Below are 18,374 nucleotides of genomic sequence, written 5' to 3'. Positions count from 1 at the left end.
TAGTGTAAGTTTTTGTCTTGTGTTTTTTTTTAATTTTAAAACTTTTATGAAATTTTCAAAACACAAATACAAGTGTCATTACCATCACAATTTCAGTCGTGTCAAGAGTGAATCCATTAAACATATCACAATGCATATAGCATTAAACAGTAGGCATAACCAAACTTCCTACTTACAATTACAATAAAAATAACATTGAAGTGTAAAGAAGAAATCAGATTAAAAGAGAGAAAAAGAGACAGAGTAGAGAAAAGAGAAGAAGAAACAAGAGGGAGGTAGGTGGGGAATCACCAACAAAGGGACTATGAACTATATCCTGAGGCACCGGAACAGCTGAATCAGTTGTCTCGGATGAGATCCCGATATTCATTGGAGGATTTAAATTCTATCCAATGATACCATGATTTGTATAATATCCCATGTCCGTTTCTTATTATCGAGGTTAATTCCTCCATCAGCATTATCTCACTCATTTTAGCAAACCATAGGGAAATTGTTGGGATGGTGTCTTTTTCCCACAACAAAGGAATGCACGCTCTAGCAGATGCAATTAAGTGTCTCACTATAGAATTTTTGTAGGTTTTAAGAGGGATGTTGCTGTGATGAAGAAGGACGAGAGCCGGGTTTAGGTCTGTGATAAGATTTGTGAATTTACCTATCACTAATTCAACTTTTTTATAGAAAGGGGAAAGAAGCTTACGAGACCAGAAAATATGCACTAGGTTGCCCTCTTTCTCCCCACATCTCCAGCACATAGGACTGGCATCAGGGAATATCTCATGCAGGCGGGTTGGGACTCTATACAATGGAGATAACAGTTTGTAAATGGCCTCGTGATAGCGCAAACAAATAGTCGTGTGTTAAATTACATATACGTTTCCACTGATCCTTCATCAAAGTTTGGCCTAAATCACTCTCCCATTGAGTTTGGAAATGTGCTTTGGGTTGATCTGTAAGGAGGTGGCGGGGACACTCATTTACCTTAATGCTGTTCACCTGTGTCACATGCTGCACCCTGATGTTTTACTAATGTTTTTCCATGGCGTGCTCTGTAATATATTTGTCATGCACTGTAATGTGATGTATTGTGCTTTAGCTTAGGGACAAATTAGTAAGTAGTGCAGGACCATAGGGGTTAAGCAGATGGGAGGAGTCACAGAGCAGAGCAGCACAGAGCAGGGAGGTATAGGAAAGGCACTTCCTGATTAGAGACAGACGCCTGGGCACCTTGCCCAAGGGCAGGACGTGTGAGTAGAGTATTACAGGCCGTGGGGATAAAGCTGTTTCAGTAAGGGGCCCCAGGCTGAGAATCATGCAGGTGGTCACCAGCTTAGAGAAAAATCATTCCAAGGAAGGATATGAAGCTAGTGGCTAGGATTAGGAGGCAGCTGAGTCAGCGAGCCTGTTACCCTATAACTTGCAGCCGGACCAGGGAAACTGTAGGAAGCTGGTAGGCCTTGAGCATGAGTGGGACAGAGATTGTCCAGAAGATGGACACAGATTGTCCAATGATAAGGCCGAGATTGCCGGGCAGTGGGTGCTGCTGGAATGAGCAGGATCTGTCTGGATGACAGGGAAAGCACAGGATGTGAGACTCTGTGAGAATTGTGCTGCCAAAGCTGTGAGCTCATGTTATTAGTGAAGTTGAACTGTTAGAAAAGAACTGTGACTCTATGGTATTTTCTGGGACCTGGAAGTCAAAAGCTGGAGTGACTGAGATAACCAACAGTATAGCAGTACCAGGACTTTATTTATCTTTTCATGTACAAGGTGCCGAGGTGCTCACTGACTGTTGCTTAGTGAACTCACCCACGACTACCTCCTTGTGCCACCTTGTTACAGATCCATGGGATCGGTGAGTAGGGAGTAGAAGAAAGACAAGGTGTGCCTCATGGGTTTTGTTTTCGTGCATTCTTCTTCTAACGTATTTTTGTCATTTTTGTAGTGGACTCTAGATGGAAGAGAGTGTAAGAAATGAGATAGCTGACCGGCTCTCCAGAAATCCAAGGAGGAGGGGGCAAAAAGACCTTGAAGGCAGGGGCTGACTGGCCCAGGTGGCAAAGAGGCAAATGCCCCCCGGGCCGCTCCCCCAGCAGCTGTTCAGGGCCGGCTGCCTGGTGGTGGCTACAGCCACACAGCAAATTGTGCGCAGCCAAATGTACTGTGACATGGCCGGCAGCAGACACAGCTGCATCACAGTTGGCGCACACGTCTGCGCTGGGGCCAGGAGCTATGCTTGGCTGTCACCTTGACGGCTGCACAGCTACTGCTCCCTTCATGTTCTCTATACTTCCAGGTTAGGTGTTGGGCATGCGCAATGGCGTCCTCACGCACACGCCGACATGACCCAGATGCTAGAAGCAGAGAGGCACTGCAGGGGAGCGACTGGTGAGGTAAGTATGAAGAACTTTTTTGTTTTCTTTATAAAATAAATTTAATGGTGGGTAACTGCAAGTTATAAAGTGTGGGATGTAAGGAGGCTGCACATGATGGAATTTGGGGGTTAAAGGGGACTGCACATGATGGAGTGAGGGGGTAAGTGGGGCTGCACATGATGAAGGTTGAGTGGGGCTGTACATGATGGAGTGGGGCTGCACATGATGAAGGGGGAGTGGGGCTGCACATGATAGTTTAGTGGATAAAGGAGACTGCACATGATGAAGTGGGGAGAGTGGGGCTGTACATGATGGAATGGGGCAGCACATGATGATGTGGGGGTAAGGGGGATTGCGCATGATGAAGAGGGAGTGGGGCTGCATATGAAGTGGGGGGTAAGGGGGACTGCACATGATGAAGTGGGGGGTAAGGCGGACTGCACATGATGAATTGGGGGTTAAAGGGGACTGCACATGATGAAGTGGGGGGTAAGGTGATCTGCACATGAAGTGGGGGGTAATGGGGACTGCACATGATAAAGTGGAGTGTAAGATGAACTGCACATGAAGTGGGGGGTAAGGGTGACTGCACATGATGAAGTGGGGGGTAAGGGGACTGCACATGATGAAGTGGGGGGGGGGTAAGGGGATTGCACATGATGAAGTGGGGGGTAAGGGGACTGCACATGATGAAGTGGGAGTAGGGGACTGCAGGACTGCACATGATGAAGTGGGAGTAGGGGACTGCAGGACTGCACATGATGAAGTGTGTCTGATGTGGGACTGCTCATGATGAAATGGAAGGGGGATAGGGGGCTGCAAATGATGAAGGGGCACTGCAGATGAAGTGAGGGTGTGATAGGGGACTGCAATGAATGAAGTAAGGGGACTTAAAATTAAAGTGGGGGGACTGCAAAATGATAAATTCAGTGTGAGGGACAGGGGACAGCAATTTAATTGAAGGTGGGGGTGGGGAGAGCAAATGATCAATTGAAGAGGGGGTGGGGAGAGCAAATGATGATCTAGGGGAAGAACAAATAATGAATTTTAAGGGTGGGGGAGTAAATGATGTATTGAATGTGGGGTAGAGCAGTTGATAATGAATAGAGGGTGAGAGAGAAAGACATGACAATGAATTTGGGGCGGGAGGGGCATGTAACTATAATGAATCAGGATTAGGGTCAGAGTGGTAGGTACATAGTGGGGGGCGTTGAAGATGAAGTGACTGGTAATGAATTGGGGGAAAGAGTACAGGTGCTAATTAATTTATATATCAAATGGGGAAAGTGGCTATTTATAGTTAGTGGGTGCACAGTGGTGGATTATAATTTATACTTGGAATGGTCGGTTAATAATAATAATTATGATAATTTTATTTCTATAGTGCCAACACTTTACATTTTAGAGGGGACTTGTACAGACAATGGACATTAAGCATAACAATAAACACATAGATCAACAGATACCAAAAGGAATGAGGGCCCTGCTTGCAAGCTTACAATCTATGAGGTTGCATAATAACCAATTATATATTGTTTGTGGGTGCACCTCTGTATTCAGATGTCTAGTGTACACCATGTTCGAAATTATTATGCAAATTGGATTTAAGTGTCATAAAGATTTAATTGTTTTGTTTTTCAAATAAACTCGTGGATGGTATTGTGTCTCAGGGCTCAATGGATCACTGAAATCAATCTTAAATACATGTGATCATTAGTTTTCCAGGTGATTCTAATTAAAGAAAAACTACTTAAAAATGATGTTCCACATTATAAAGCAGACCACAGGTTTCAAGCAATATGGGAAATAAAAAGGATCTCTCTGCTGCTGAAAAGCATTAAATAGTGTTGAGCAACCCTGGGTGGTCCAGATGGATGGAGTAGTGGATGGTTGGTGGATGGCCACCATGTCCCAACAAGGCTGAATCATGGGGAAACAGCTGGAAGGGCCCTTTAAGGTACCTGAAGGTGTGAAAATGACCTCGGCAAAGTATATAGAGTTTCTGACTGACAACTTTCTTCCATGGTATAAAAATTAGAATTGTGCCTTCAGGAGCAAAATCATCTTCATGCATGACAATGCACCATCTCATGCTGCAAAGAATATCTCTGAGTCATTGGCTGCTATGGGCATAAAAGGAGATAAACTCATGGTATTGCCACCATCTTCCCCTGACCTCAACCCTATACAGAACCTTTGGAGTATCATCAAGCAAAAGATCTATGAGGGTGGGAGGCCGTTCACATCAAAACAGCAGGTCTGGGAGGCGATTCTGACTTCATGCAAAGAAATACAAGCAGAAACTCTCCAAATACTCACAAGTTCAATGGAGGCGAGAATTGTGAAGGTGAAATCAAAGAAGGGCTCCTATGTTAACATGTGACTTGGCCTGTTAGGATGTTTTGGAGTTAAATAGCTTTTTTCTTCAGTGAATGTGACCTCCTAATGCTGCAAATTCCACAAATGAGCATTTTCAGTTCTTTAAAACAGATCAAATGTTTAGAAATTCTACTGTGCATAATATTTTGGAACAGTGCATTTTGAGTTTTTATTCATTTTGGAGATTATACTGTTATCATTGGGAGGTTTCTCCAATAAAATTCGATGTATACTCTAACGGGTGATGACTTTTATTAGACTGACTGTCATTTGCACCTACCATTTAGGAAAATCCGAGAAAAATATAATTTGCATAATAATCTGGAACATGGTGTAGAAGAAAGGGAAAAAGTGGGGAATGTGGTCTGGAAGCCGTGCTCTACGTAACTGTGTTATTTTATGCAGAGACGAGTCCTGGCTGGAAGAAGTGATGGCAGTCTGTGCTGGATGAAAATGAAAAGCTAAGATGAAGCACTTCAGATAGAGACATCACTAGTGAGTCAGTGTATTACCTGTACACTGACACTATACACTGTATACTATATACAAAGCTCCTGTGTATAATGTCACTGGCAGTGGTGATCACTGTATTACCTGTACAATGACACCTTATACAGATCTCCTGTGTATAATGTCACCAGTGATCACTGTAGTATCTTTACACTGACCGTAAATACAGAGTTCCTGTATACAATGGCACTTAGTGTTGTGCTTTTTTAAAATTAATGATCAGTATTGTAGTATACTAGTAGTAAAAGTTGTACACTCCCTGACAGAAGTAATGTCGCTTATCCATGTTATGTAAATAAAAGCTTATAACCTGATATTAAATTCATCCATTGGTTGTATAAATTATTCTTTTGAAAGCTGAAACCTTCCAAAATGTGGCTTAGGTTAAGAAAATAAATTGACATTAATGCAGAAATATTGATCAGTTAATGGACACAGAATGGTCAGATTTTAGCAAGACAAAAGTTTTGTCGCCTGGTCATATAATGCACCCAGTCCTAGTTTACATCCTCACCTGTGCTCAGTAAATGATCGGTTATTTAGTGTGTGCGTATAAAAAGAAACCCAGCACCCCAGACCTTCACTTGAACTGCAACTTGAGCCCTTGACAACATGCCAAAAATCCACCCTGCGACCAAAGCCTGGATTATCAAGAGGCTGAAGACCAGATCCACTGCAGAGGTGGCGGGCACCTTTAATGTGTCTCAGCGTCAAGTACAAAGAATTAAAAAAAAGATTTGAAGAGACTGGAGATGTGTTTGACTAGCCCAGGTCCGGCAGACCCCGCAAGACAACTGCTCAGGAGGAATGTTTGTTGGTTATAAAATCCAAAGCAAGCCCCTCTTCCACAGCAGCAGAGCTCCAACAGGCCTGGTCACCTCAAGTCCCTGTGTCAACTAGTAAAAGTTAAATTCACCGCACGTGACACGCCGATCGTTAGCAAGGCGCGGGAGCGCCGCTTGTCATAACAGACACTGCAGGTCCACACTTCTGGACAGGATCTTCCATAGGCGGACATTTAGATTACAATAGAGCTTATATTGCACCGCTGGGACTTTCCGCCTTCTCTGTATATCACTATCTTAGCTGGAACAAGCGATTACATGACAAAGGCTCTGGTTGAGCCGAAACGTTGTATATAAAAAAATCACAGATGCTGTAATATTCTGTTACGCTCCCAGTTTATGTATAATAAATTTATACCAGACTTTGCATAAGAAACCTAGAGAGAGTGCAGTGAATTTAACTTTTACTGTTATTCTGGGCTATTGGTCCGTTACACCAGCACCTCGCCATATTAAGGCTGAGTGCACACCTAAACCTTTACCAGTGTCAACTAGAACAGTTTGTAGGATTCTGTCTCAAAATGACCTCCATGGTCGAATCAGTGCCCAGAAGCCAGCGCTAAACAAAAGGCAAATAAAAAACCGTGTGGCATTTGCAAACTCCCACAGCCTGCTAAATAGATGGACCCTGGAAAAGTGGCAGAAGATGGATTTCTCTTCAGTAGAATTACACCACAGCTGCCACAAACACTGCAGGAGACTTACTGGAGCCAGTATGGATCCAAAATACACCCAGAAAACAGTTAAATTTGGTGGTGGAAAGATCATGGTCTGGGGTTACATTCAGTATGGGGGTGTGCGAAACATTTGCAAGGTGGAAGGCAATATCAATAGCCTAAAATATCAATAAGTATTAGCTACCGCTTATATTCCAAATCATAAAAGAGGTCAAATTCTGCAGCAGGATGGTGCTCCATCTCATACATCCATCTCTACAACAAAGTTCCTCCAGGCAAAAAATATCAAGGTGTTCAAGGACTGGCCAGCCCAGTCACCAGACATGAACATCATTGAGCATGTTTGGGGTAGGATGAAAGAGGAAGCTTGGAAGACAAAACCAGAGAATCTAGATGAGCACCACAACTTCATTCACCAATGTTATGCAACATATATTTGTATTTTAAGTTAATTATTTGTCTGTGGGCAACAAAAATTTTGTCTTGCCAAAATCTGACAATTCTGTGTCCATTAACTGATCAATATTTCTGCTTTGATAACAATTTATTTTCTTAACCTAAATCACATTTTGGAGGGTTCCAGCTTTCAAAAGAATATCTTACACAACCAATGGATGAATTTAACATCAGGTTATAAGCTTTTATTTACATAACATGGATAAGCGACATAACTTCTGTCAGGGAGTGTATGGTGGCATCATTGGTCTTTGTATAGAATGTAGTTTCATGTAGAGGTAATGGTGATATTATAATATTATGTATTCTCTGTGTAGTGGTGATAGTACTAGGCACTGTGTAGCTGTATTGTTGTGTGTATGTTTGTAAGTATGCTCCGTTATGGCACCATATCTAAGCAGTAAGCTTGGTTCTGGTACTCTATCAATGTAGTAATCTAGATTATCGTACTGTATGTATGTCGTAATCTCATTTCTGCTCCAGTTTCTATGTAGCAGACTTGGTTCCATGTAGTAGACTTATTAAGCTCGGTTCTGCTCCCTTATCTCTGTAGTAAGCTCGGTTCTGCTCCCATATCTCTGCAGTAAGCTTGGTTCTGCTCCCTTATCTCTGTAATAAGCTCAGTTCTGCTCTCATATCTCTGTAGTAAGCTCGGTTCTGCTCCCTTATCTCTCTAGTAAGCTCGGTTCTGCTCCCTTATCTCTGTAGTATGCTAGGTTCTGCTCCCATATCTCTGTAGTAAGGTCGATTCTGTTCCCATATCTCTGCAGTAAGCTCGGTTCTGCTCCCTTATCTCTCTAGTAAGCTCGGTTCTGCTCCCTTATCTCTGTAGTATGCTAGGTTCTGCTCCCATATCTCTGTAGTAAGGTCGATTCTGTTCCCATATCTCTGCAGTAAGCTCGGTTCTGCTCCCATTTCTCTGCACTAAGCTCAGTTCTGCTCCCATATCTCTGTAGTAAGCTTGGTTCTGCTCCCATATCTTTGCAGTAAGCTCGGTTCTGCGTCCATATCTCTGTAGTAAGCTCGGTTCTGTTCCCATATCTCTGTAGTAAGCTCGTTTCTGCTTCCTTATCTCTGTAGTAAGCTCGTTTTTGCTCCCATATCTCTGTAGTAAGCTCGGTTCTGTTCCCCTATCTCTGTAGTAAGCTTGGTTCTGATCCCTTATCTCTGTAGTAAGCTCGTTTCTGCTGCCATATCTCTGTAGTAAGCCCCTTTCTGCTCCCATATCTCTGCAGTAAGCTTGGTTCTGCTTACATATCTCTGTAGTAAGCTCGGTTCGGCTCCTATATCTCTGAATCTAGTAAGTTCGGTTCTGCTCCCATATCTCTATAATAAGCTCTGTTCTGCTCCCATATCTCTGTAGTAAGCTCTGTTCTGCTCCCATATCTCCGGAGTAAGCTAGGTTCTGCTCCCATATCTCTGTAGTAAGCTCCGTTCTGTTCCCATATCTCTGGAGTAAGCTCGATTCTGCTCCCATATCTATGCAGCAAGCTCCGTTCAGTTCCCATACCTGTGTACCAGCCTGTTTTTAAAGCCTGTTATCTCTGCTACTTTAATGCAGTGGCCAGATATAAGCAGGGAAAAGGAGGGCCACCGCAACTCAAGGGCCACTGCCTTGTGATTGCCCCCCAGGCTGAAAATTGCCAGCCAGCCCCTGCTTGAAGGCATTCCTTTGATGGCCATTCATTTCCCATTCCAGAATGGGGTACTCTGAAACAACCGTTATTAAACCAAGAACGGAATACTATGTCCTCTATCCCCGGGGGAAAGAGTGGATAGCCCAATATAGGATACGTGGAGGAGGCCTGTGGTATGATCCATGACTTTACTATAGGATTATTGCAGCGCACAAGGGTAGCTCCAATAGTAGGGTGTGTCTTTAGACCATTAACTACTATTCAAACCAGGGAATAGTGGTTAGAGGGATGTTTGTGAAACTTTCTTCAATCCTGACCCAGGCCTTCTCCATTCCTTTCCAGCCCCAGTCCAGAACTCTAGAAAGGTGGGCAGCAATATAATATAATCTGAAATCAGGCAAGGCAATACCCCCAGAGGACTTAGGACGATGCAATGTATTCCTTGCTACACGGGGATGCTTTCCGGACCAGATAAACCTCTATCTGAGCCGTGGCAACATCTTTAAAGAAGGAGGAGGGGACAGCAATCGGAAGTGCCTGGATAACATACAGGATTCGAGGCAGAATGTTCATTTTAAATATCGCACTTCTGCCAAACCATGTAAAGGCATTTCTCATCCATCTTGATCAATTCTCTTGTACTGATTTGAGCAATTTAGGGAAATTAAGGGAATAAGTCAATTTCGTATCACTTGGTAGTAATATCCCCAGATACTTTATTACTGTCTTGGCCCATTTAAAGCTATAAGCTGCTTTTAGGGGTGTCACTATAGACTGAGGGATATTGATGTTCAGGGCTTCCAATTTGGCAAAATTGATTATAAAATTCGAGAGGTCATTATATGTACTGAATGCCGCCATTGGAGTAGGCAAATATTTGGCTGGTTTGTTAATGAAAAAAGCAGATCATCCTCATAGGCTGCAATTTTACATGGAGAGCCCTAAACACAAGGACCCTCAATATTCTTATTAGACCGGATTTTCATCAGAAATGGTTCTAGTGTAAGAATGAAGATCAGAGGAGATAATGGACATCCCTTATGCGTAAAATTGGGTTTAAATAACTCCTTGGAGAGGGTTTTGTCTTGTTTAATTGTCAAGACTACTAGTAAGTAATATCTCTTTAGCTTCATCTGTTTGAAGATGACTTGCATACTTCCTTTTTGAAGCATATGCTTATCCATGATATGTAGTAAATGGGATGACCATGTGTCATTTGTTAAAAAATAGCTCTTCTCCTTTTTCCATTCAATTCTATAAATAATATGGGCAGAATTACACTTACATTTGAAAGTATCATAAGCCAGTAAAAGTTCACAAGTTGATTGTAGCTTTATGACATAGTTTCCTTATGTTGTGCATTTTTTATTTTTTTTTATGGATACAAAAAAGTCTATTGAAAGTGAATAGTGTCGAATGCTTCAACTTGATAGGCAAATTTGTGAGTTTGAGACTGAGATTACACATCAGGTTGGGCAAACCTGCAAATTTCAACATGACCGGTCAAACAACATGGAGTATTTGCACATTACGCTTGCGTGTCTGTTTTAGGCACAGAACAATGGGAAATGATCTGTTAAGTCAGTTATGCAAACAAAAGCAGTGGAACTTCATTTAATTATTAAAATGATGTCTGATGCACCACTTCTGAGGAAGACTTTGCCATCGAACCGCGCGTCAAGGGGTATGTTGGACAGAACTGAACTCTGGGTATTTATATTTATCTGTGGTCTTTACCTTTGCTACTCTAATTAGTTCCCTTGATCTTTGATATGCTTGACACTTTCCCTGATTGCCCTTAGGGGATTATGAGCTTTATATTCTATTACACATTTTTCCTGAGGCCAATCAGGGAGAGAGGAACTCCCAGATACCTGTGTGTGATATATTAAGTATTTTATATCTGTCTTGAGACTCTTTTGGTTATGAGCACTATGCACTTTACTCTGTCTTTACCTATATGCAATATTGAACTGTGCCTCAAGCGGATGATATTAAATTCTTTATCTTGTGTCAATTCTTTTTATTGTGTCAATTCAATTACTGTATGATGCTAATTTAGTTTGTAACCTGTTTCTTCATAGTAATCAAAAACTTTTTCATGTCATTTGTGCTGAATTATTTACCTTTATTTAATGTTTCTTTGGACTATTTTTAGTTATAATAAGCAGTCCATTGTGTCTTTCAGTTTTCATGGTCTGGTCCTGGAGGAAATGTCCCCTGTGACTTGCTTACACTATGATCCCGAATTATCAGATTGGTGTTTTGTATGCTAGTCTTGATGAAGTATGACGTGGACAAAGATGCACCAAATACATTAAGAGACACGTGCCATTCAGTCCCATTGCTAAAGGTGTATACAATCCAGCATTTAGCCATGCAATCTGCTTTTACAAAATTAGCAAAATAATGACTTGTTCTAAACAGTTCACTGAATTTGAGCGTGGTAAAGAAATAGGAAGCCACCATTACAAGAAGTCAGTTAAATTTCTTCCCCGATAAACCATGAGTGGTATTACTGAAACATGGATGCAGTTAAGGAGCAGAACAATGTCACATAAAGTTACAGAGTGGGGTCAACACGTGCTGAGGCTGATGGTGAATAAAAGTCGCCAACGCTTTGCTGAATCTACACAGGTCCAAACCTCCTCTAGCAGTAACATCAGCACAAAACTGGGCAATGGGCATTTTCTATGGCCAAGCAGCATCATGCGAGACTCATATAGTTAAGAATAATGCCAAGTCAACAATGGAGTGGTATAAAGCATGCTTCACTGGACATTACTGAAGGTATTTTATGTATATGTGGGGCAGCACAAGCTTGAAATAGGTTCCTGTTGGGACCGAAAAGTCACTTTCTGGGCTGATTAAATATCTCCTTTTCACTACAGTGTGCTGCCTCCAATTTTTCTGCATTTTTATAATTGAGGTTTGGTATTTGCCTGGGGGGCTCTGCACCCGGACTCTTTCTTTGTGCTGCTCTAATTTTCTTCCTGTTAAATATTTAGTTAGATCAAATTATTAATTTACAATCTCAACTCTGTATTGTACACATTACTTCGCTCTAATGGAAAGTTTTGCTGACATTACATGTGGTATACTTAGCATGGGTGGGTGTTAATGCTATACAGCAAGGTAAGAACTCTATAAATGGACACACCAGCTGACATATATAGATACTACATGACACTCAGCAAGGTGTCTCTCTCCACTCAGAGGGTCTACGCTCCGGAACAGACCTGTACTCTTGGGCCTACTATATCCTGGACCTTGACACTAATGGATAAGCAGCTGACACAGGCTTCTGCGGCCTACTGTAACTTGGATAGACACTCATGGACAAGCAGCTGATAAAACTTCTACATAGGATCCAGAGAAAGATGGATAAATAAACCACAACCAATGTTTTGAACTAACCATTGGGTTAATTCAGATATTTTATATTTTGGTGCAATTATTTTTTTTGGTTGGCAATCCAATAAACCACTACATTTTTTTTATAAAAATTATTGTGACATTTACTTTGCAGTATTGCATCTGATAAGAAGTCCTGAATAAATAGACTCAAATTATGTATATTTAACCCCATCACAAGGCAGTAATGAAAGAAGGTGTGGTAAGTGACCTCACCTCCGCCCCCTGATGACATTTTGTTCTAGGCGGGGTGATATAAGCTTCAGGAGAATGAATGCAGCCGCAGCCTGCAGATGACATGTCGCTTGGGACTCCCCTCAAACATAATGTTTACAAGAAGTAAAGTACAAAAAGCACAAATAGGGATTAGATGTATACGGAGAAGAAATTGAAAAAATGGTTAGGGCTTAAATGTAGATATAAAGGGTATTTTAGAGATCGTGCAACTCCTTTAATAACTGTGGTATAAGCTAAAAAGAAAAAATCCTAAAAAAAAAGGAACCTGTGATGTGCTTTGCCTGTATATGTCCTTTCTTGAGCAATCAGGATATTGATGAGGACCTGGAAAGTGTCTGCTCTATTTTAGACATTGATTGAGAAATGTGTGAGGAAGTTCCACAACGCATGCGGAACGTATATATAAATGTATGTTTATACACACCATGTATTCTTATTAGTTCATTACACTAGCTTGTCACTGAATACAATACTATTTGTATTGAGGACATAGTACGCCATTCGAGGAATTTCTATTTCCAATTTTCCATTGAATTATCCTAAAGAAGGTAAGACCACACTTATTCATTAATATTTTCATAAAACGAGATGCATATGTGTAAAATAATTTTACCTTCAATTTGAACTCGAATCTAGGTTCTCTTATGCACATCTAGAGTTTTGTAGAAAAGTGAAATCTTGTGATTTAGTTGATGTGATTAATGTACATGATAAGAATTCAAAGGGTATTTCCAGAACAAAAAGACAATTTTGGATTTCCAATTGAACTATATAACGATGTTCATATAACTTCTAAGTGACTGATAGTCTAATAAATAAAACGGGTGAAAACAATACAAAGATTTATAAACATTTCCAATGATTTCCTTGCAATCTAGGAATAGTAACATCTGATTCTTCACCCTTCAGCTGTACATATAAATCAGAATGAGAACTCTACATACTGTTGTGGTGCTTTAACTTTGATTCAGCTATGGTCCAGTGTTGCATCTCCAATATAGACTAAAAAAAACACATATTACAGCTGTCTAATGTAGCAATATGATTACCAATCAAGAAAAATCTGGTGATATAATAGATTAAATAGTTTTGATTGATACTGATCATTTTTATAACCATTTTTGGATTGTTAACTTCATAATTACATTTACAACTGGGCAAAGTACTGTAAAAAATATCCGGAAATATGTTTCTTAGTAGCCAAATTAGCCAGACCTGCTGGATCCAGTTGATTTCTTGGGTGGCTTGAGTTATTTAGTTACAGTTATTCTTTGTTGCCTAAAAAAAGAGTTTGTTTGGGTATTTAATTTGATTAATCTAATCTTTGCTATAGTATAATATACATCTCTGGCCAAAATTAAGAGACCACCACATCAAAACCCTGTCATGGCCAGCCCAATCTCCAGACTTGAACCCCATTGAAAACCTCTTAAGTGTAATTAAGAGGATGATGGATAGTCACAAGCCATCAGACAAAGAAGAACTGCTTAAATATTTGCGCCAGAAGCAGTGTGAAAGACTGGTGGAAAGCATGCCAAGATGCATGAAAACTGATTAAAAATCATGGTTATTCCACAAAATATTGATTTCTGAACTCTTCCAGAGTTAAAACATTAGTATCGTTGTTTCTAAATGATTATGTACTTGTTTTCTTTGCATTATTTGAGGTCTGAAAGCACTGTTTGTTTTTTTACTTTGACCATTTTTCTTTGTCAGAAAAAAATACAAAAGGTATTGCTTGGAAATTCGGAGACATGTTGCCAGAAGTTTATAGAATAAAAGAGCAATTTACATTTTACTCAAAAATATACCTATAAAGAGAAAAATCAGACAAACTGAACATTTTGCAGTGGTCTCTTAATTTTTGCCAGAGCTCTAGCTACGTACATCGTTTATTGAGTTTGGGAGATTGTATTTGAAAATTGGAAGGTATTTTTCATAGATTTGTCACAGGTTAGCATTAAACACCATACTATTACAATGCAAAAGTTTTAGGCAGATGTAGTAAGAATGCTTTAAAAAAACAGAAGTGTTAATAGTTTATTTTATCAATTAACAAAATGCAAAGTGATTAAAGAAAAGAGAAACTAAATCCAATCAATATTTGGTGTAACCCTTTGCCTGTAAAACACCATTAATTCTTCTAGGTACACTTACACATACTTTTTGAAGGAACTCGGCAGAGACATTGTTTCAAACATGTTGGAGAAGTAACCAAACATCTATGAGTGTAGGCTTGCACAAATCTTTCTGTCTCCTCAAGTATTCCCATCTATATATATAATTGTCTAAGGGTTTTTCCGTCTGTCTGTCTGTCTGTCCCGTTTATTCATTCTCTGATTGGTCGAGGCCGCCTGGGCCTCGACCAATCAGTGACGGGCATAGCATGGCGACGATGATGTCATAATGGAAATCCCACGTCTCTGATTGGTCGAGGCCGCCAGGCCTCGACCAATCAGCGACGGGCACAGTATCGACGTAGATGTCATAATGGTTGCCATGGCGACGATTATGTCAAAAAGGTTGCCTCGACCAATCAGCGACGGGCACAGTCGGAATCATCATTGTCCATATACTACGGGGACATGCATATTCTAGAATACCTGATGCGTTAGAATCAGGCCACAATCTAGCGACGGGCACAGCATGGTGACGATGATGTCATAAAGGTTGCCTCGACCAATCAGCGACGGGCACAGTCTGCCGCGAATTCGCCTCGACCAATCAGCGATGGGCACAGTATCAACGTAGATGTCATAATGGTTGCCATGACGACGATGATGTCATAAAGGTTGCCTCGACCAATCAGCGACGGGCACAGTCTGCCGCGAATTCTGGAATCATCATTGTCCATATACTACGGGGACATGCATATTCTAGAATACCCGATGCGTTAGAATCGGGCCACAGTCTAGTACATGTATAATGATGTTGAGATCAGGGTTTTGTAGAGGTCATATCATCACCTCCTGGGCTCTCTGCTCTTCATCATTCTGAAGATAGTGCATAATGACATTGCCTGTATTAGGTTCTGCTTGATAAATGACCACAGTGTGAATCCACACCTATGCATTGCACTTATACCATCATGCTTTGACTCAAATTTTTCTTCTTCACACTGAAGATAGTTCAACCAATAGACATTGGTTGTATGTTTGGGGCCATTGTATTGCACAGAATAAATTCAGAGCCACTTAGACATATCCCTGATACTACTGCATAATGGACATATATCTGCCCATATTTCCCAGCATTGAGGATGCCAAGAAATGGGCAACAATGAAGACCAAAGATGCAGGGCTGGCTAAGGAAATATAATGCAGAAGGTGAATGACACATCATGATTACTTCTCTTCGAAATTGAAAGATGCCATCAGCTCAGACCTGGCAGTAACCAGTGGGACCTAGGTACACCCATCTACTTTTTATAGAAGTCCACTCAGAAGTGCTCTTGGAAATGGTGTGGCCAAAAGCATACCTTCAACATGGAAACAAGGATCACCACTCAACTATGTATGAAAACTTAGGAACACAAAAAAGGCAAATAAGTAAATCTTTGGCATTTTACAGAAGGCAGATTGATCACTGTAAATCATTCAGCTGCTGCGATGAAAACTAAATCTCCGAGCAGTCATAAATACTTGGAGGTCACCCGAGCAACGAGTACACTCGCTCATCGCTAATGGTTATTAGTGATGAGCGAATATACTCATTGCTCGGGTGGTCTCTGAGTATTTGTTAGTGTTCGGAGATTTAGTTTTCCTTGCCGCAGCTAGATGATTTGCGACTACTAGCCTGCTTGATTGCATGTGGGTATTCCCTAGCAGCCAGGCAACCCCCACATGTACTTATGCTGGCTAACAGATGAAAATCAAGCAGCTGAATCAACAAAAACAAAATCTCCGAACACTAACAAATACTCGGAGATCACCCGAGCGTGCTCAGGAATACCCGAACAACGAGTATACTCTCTCATCACTAGTGTTTATACCAAATGGTGATTTGATTAAGATTTATTTTTTATTCATTCACTTTGGATTTTGGTAATTGATAAAGATAAAATATTAACATTAGTGATGGGCGAACCAGAACAATAAAGCTCGGGGTCCATACCAAACACTTACTGTTCAGGCACGGCCCCCTAATATGGACTCTGATTTATTTATAGTGCAGGCACCAGCTGATGAATACTCCCATCATCCGCACCTGCTCTCGCTGTTATTAGCAGCAGCAGGTGTTGGCTGATGGGAGTAGTACTCTTTCATCAGTCGACACCTCTGTGACTGGAGGTAAACTTTTTACCTCCAGTCACGGCTGCTGGCTCATGCTGTCATCTGACAGCATGGGAAATGTAGGTTTCTGACCACCAGTTTGAATCTTTCCGCCGATCAGAGGCAGTGTTTTTTGCGCTGTTATGCAGATGACAGTGTGGCAAACAATGGGTGTTCTGGCCCCCCATTCATCTGAATTCGGTCTGGAATCGGGTTCTGGTACTGTTATGGTACCCGAACTTTTTAAAAATTTTCGACTGAACCTGCTGAACCCGAACATCCAGGGGTTCGCCCATCACTAAATAACACTTCTATTTCTGGAATTATTCTTACTTTGAAGCATTTTTTACACACCTGCCTAAAATATTTGCACAGTACTGTATATGATAGTATGGTGACTCGTTGGTTAGCGTCTCTAGACTGTAATAAATGTCAGATTATCATGCTTCTCTAAGCAACATATGCGGGCCTGGATACTCATACTTCATGTGTATGCACTGGAATATCATTACAATGGTGAATAAATATCACAGGGGAAGATATTATTGTAATTGATCCCCTTTTTTGGCAGTAATTTTTTTTAAATCACTTTAAACAGTACGAGGCATTTATGAAGAATTTTGTGTCTTTTTGGAGTATTTTCTGTCTCTCATTTTAAAGAGCACCATTGTGTAAGCATTGTCTGTTCTTCTGTCAGATTTATTAATTTTTAAAAACATTTTAAAAAAATATCAATTTTTTCTGTATAAACGATGGCATAATGTGCTTATTCTACTTTTTCCAGTTACGAATAGAAACAAAAATCGCAATGACAGTTGCAACAAATTTACCATTCATCGTGTGCCTTTTGCTAATTTTGCCGCAATTACAGGCAGTGCTAGAACAATAAAAACAATTACAAATGTCCTCATTTGTTCATAGTTGATTCAACAGTTTTTCTTTTTTACAGAATGATTTGTATTCCATTGATCGTGTTTGGAACATATTTGTTAGAGACGACTGGATTAAATGTTTACAGGTTTTCTAGTGGAGGTAAAGTGTCATTATCAATGCTCGTGTATTACTTGTCATTAAACTGAATTTGTGCTCTTTTTCTGCATCTACTTTTATTAAATGGGTTATGTATTTAAAATGACAGCCTGGAAAAAGTGCAAATTAAGCTTTTTGCCAGAAGGAAGCTGCCCACCATTACTCTCTAATAGGGTTGAGCGAAACGGGTCGTTCATTTTCATAAGTCGCCGACCTTTGGCAAAGTCGGCGTCTCATGAAACCCGACCCGATCCCTGTGTGGGGTCGGCCATGCGGTACGCGATCTAGGCGCGAAAGTCGCGTTTCGTATGACGCGTTTAGCGCCATTTTTGCAGCCAATGAAGGAGCGTTAGAGTGCTGACGTAGGTGTTAGGGGGCGTACAGAGCAACAGGCATTTTTTTTTCACGTGCATTACAGCGATGTGCAAAGTGTAAAATGAGCGTTCTGGGAGCGATGTGGAAGAGAGAGAGAGAGAGAGAGAGAGAGATACAGAGAGAGAGAGAGAGAGAGATTCATTGGGTTTCGTGTTTCGGCCGAAACCCG

General features: G+C 40.9%; 1 protein-coding gene across 1 annotated transcript in view; it reads left to right on the top strand.

Moving 5' to 3' along the window:
- The first annotated feature begins 12,959 nt into the window (after window positions 1-12,959).
- Window positions 12,960-18,374, top strand: part of IL1R2 (interleukin 1 receptor type 2) — a 44,848-nt gene continuing 39,433 nt past the window's right edge. The window contains exons 1-2 of the mRNA XM_077299664.1: window positions 12,960-13,078; window positions 17,751-17,833. Of these exons, the coding sequence (XP_077155779.1) occupies window positions 17,752-17,833 (82 nt within the window). The 5' untranslated portion in view covers window positions 12,960-13,078; window position 17,751. The remainder of the gene's footprint in view (window positions 13,079-17,750; window positions 17,834-18,374) is intronic.

Source organism: Ranitomeya variabilis, chromosome 3 (genome assembly GCF_051348905.1).
Source record: "Ranitomeya variabilis isolate aRanVar5 chromosome 3, aRanVar5.hap1, whole genome shotgun sequence".
NCBI lineage: Eukaryota > Metazoa > Chordata > Amphibia > Anura > Dendrobatidae > Ranitomeya > Ranitomeya variabilis.
This window is presented reverse-complemented; position numbering and strand designations above follow the sequence as displayed.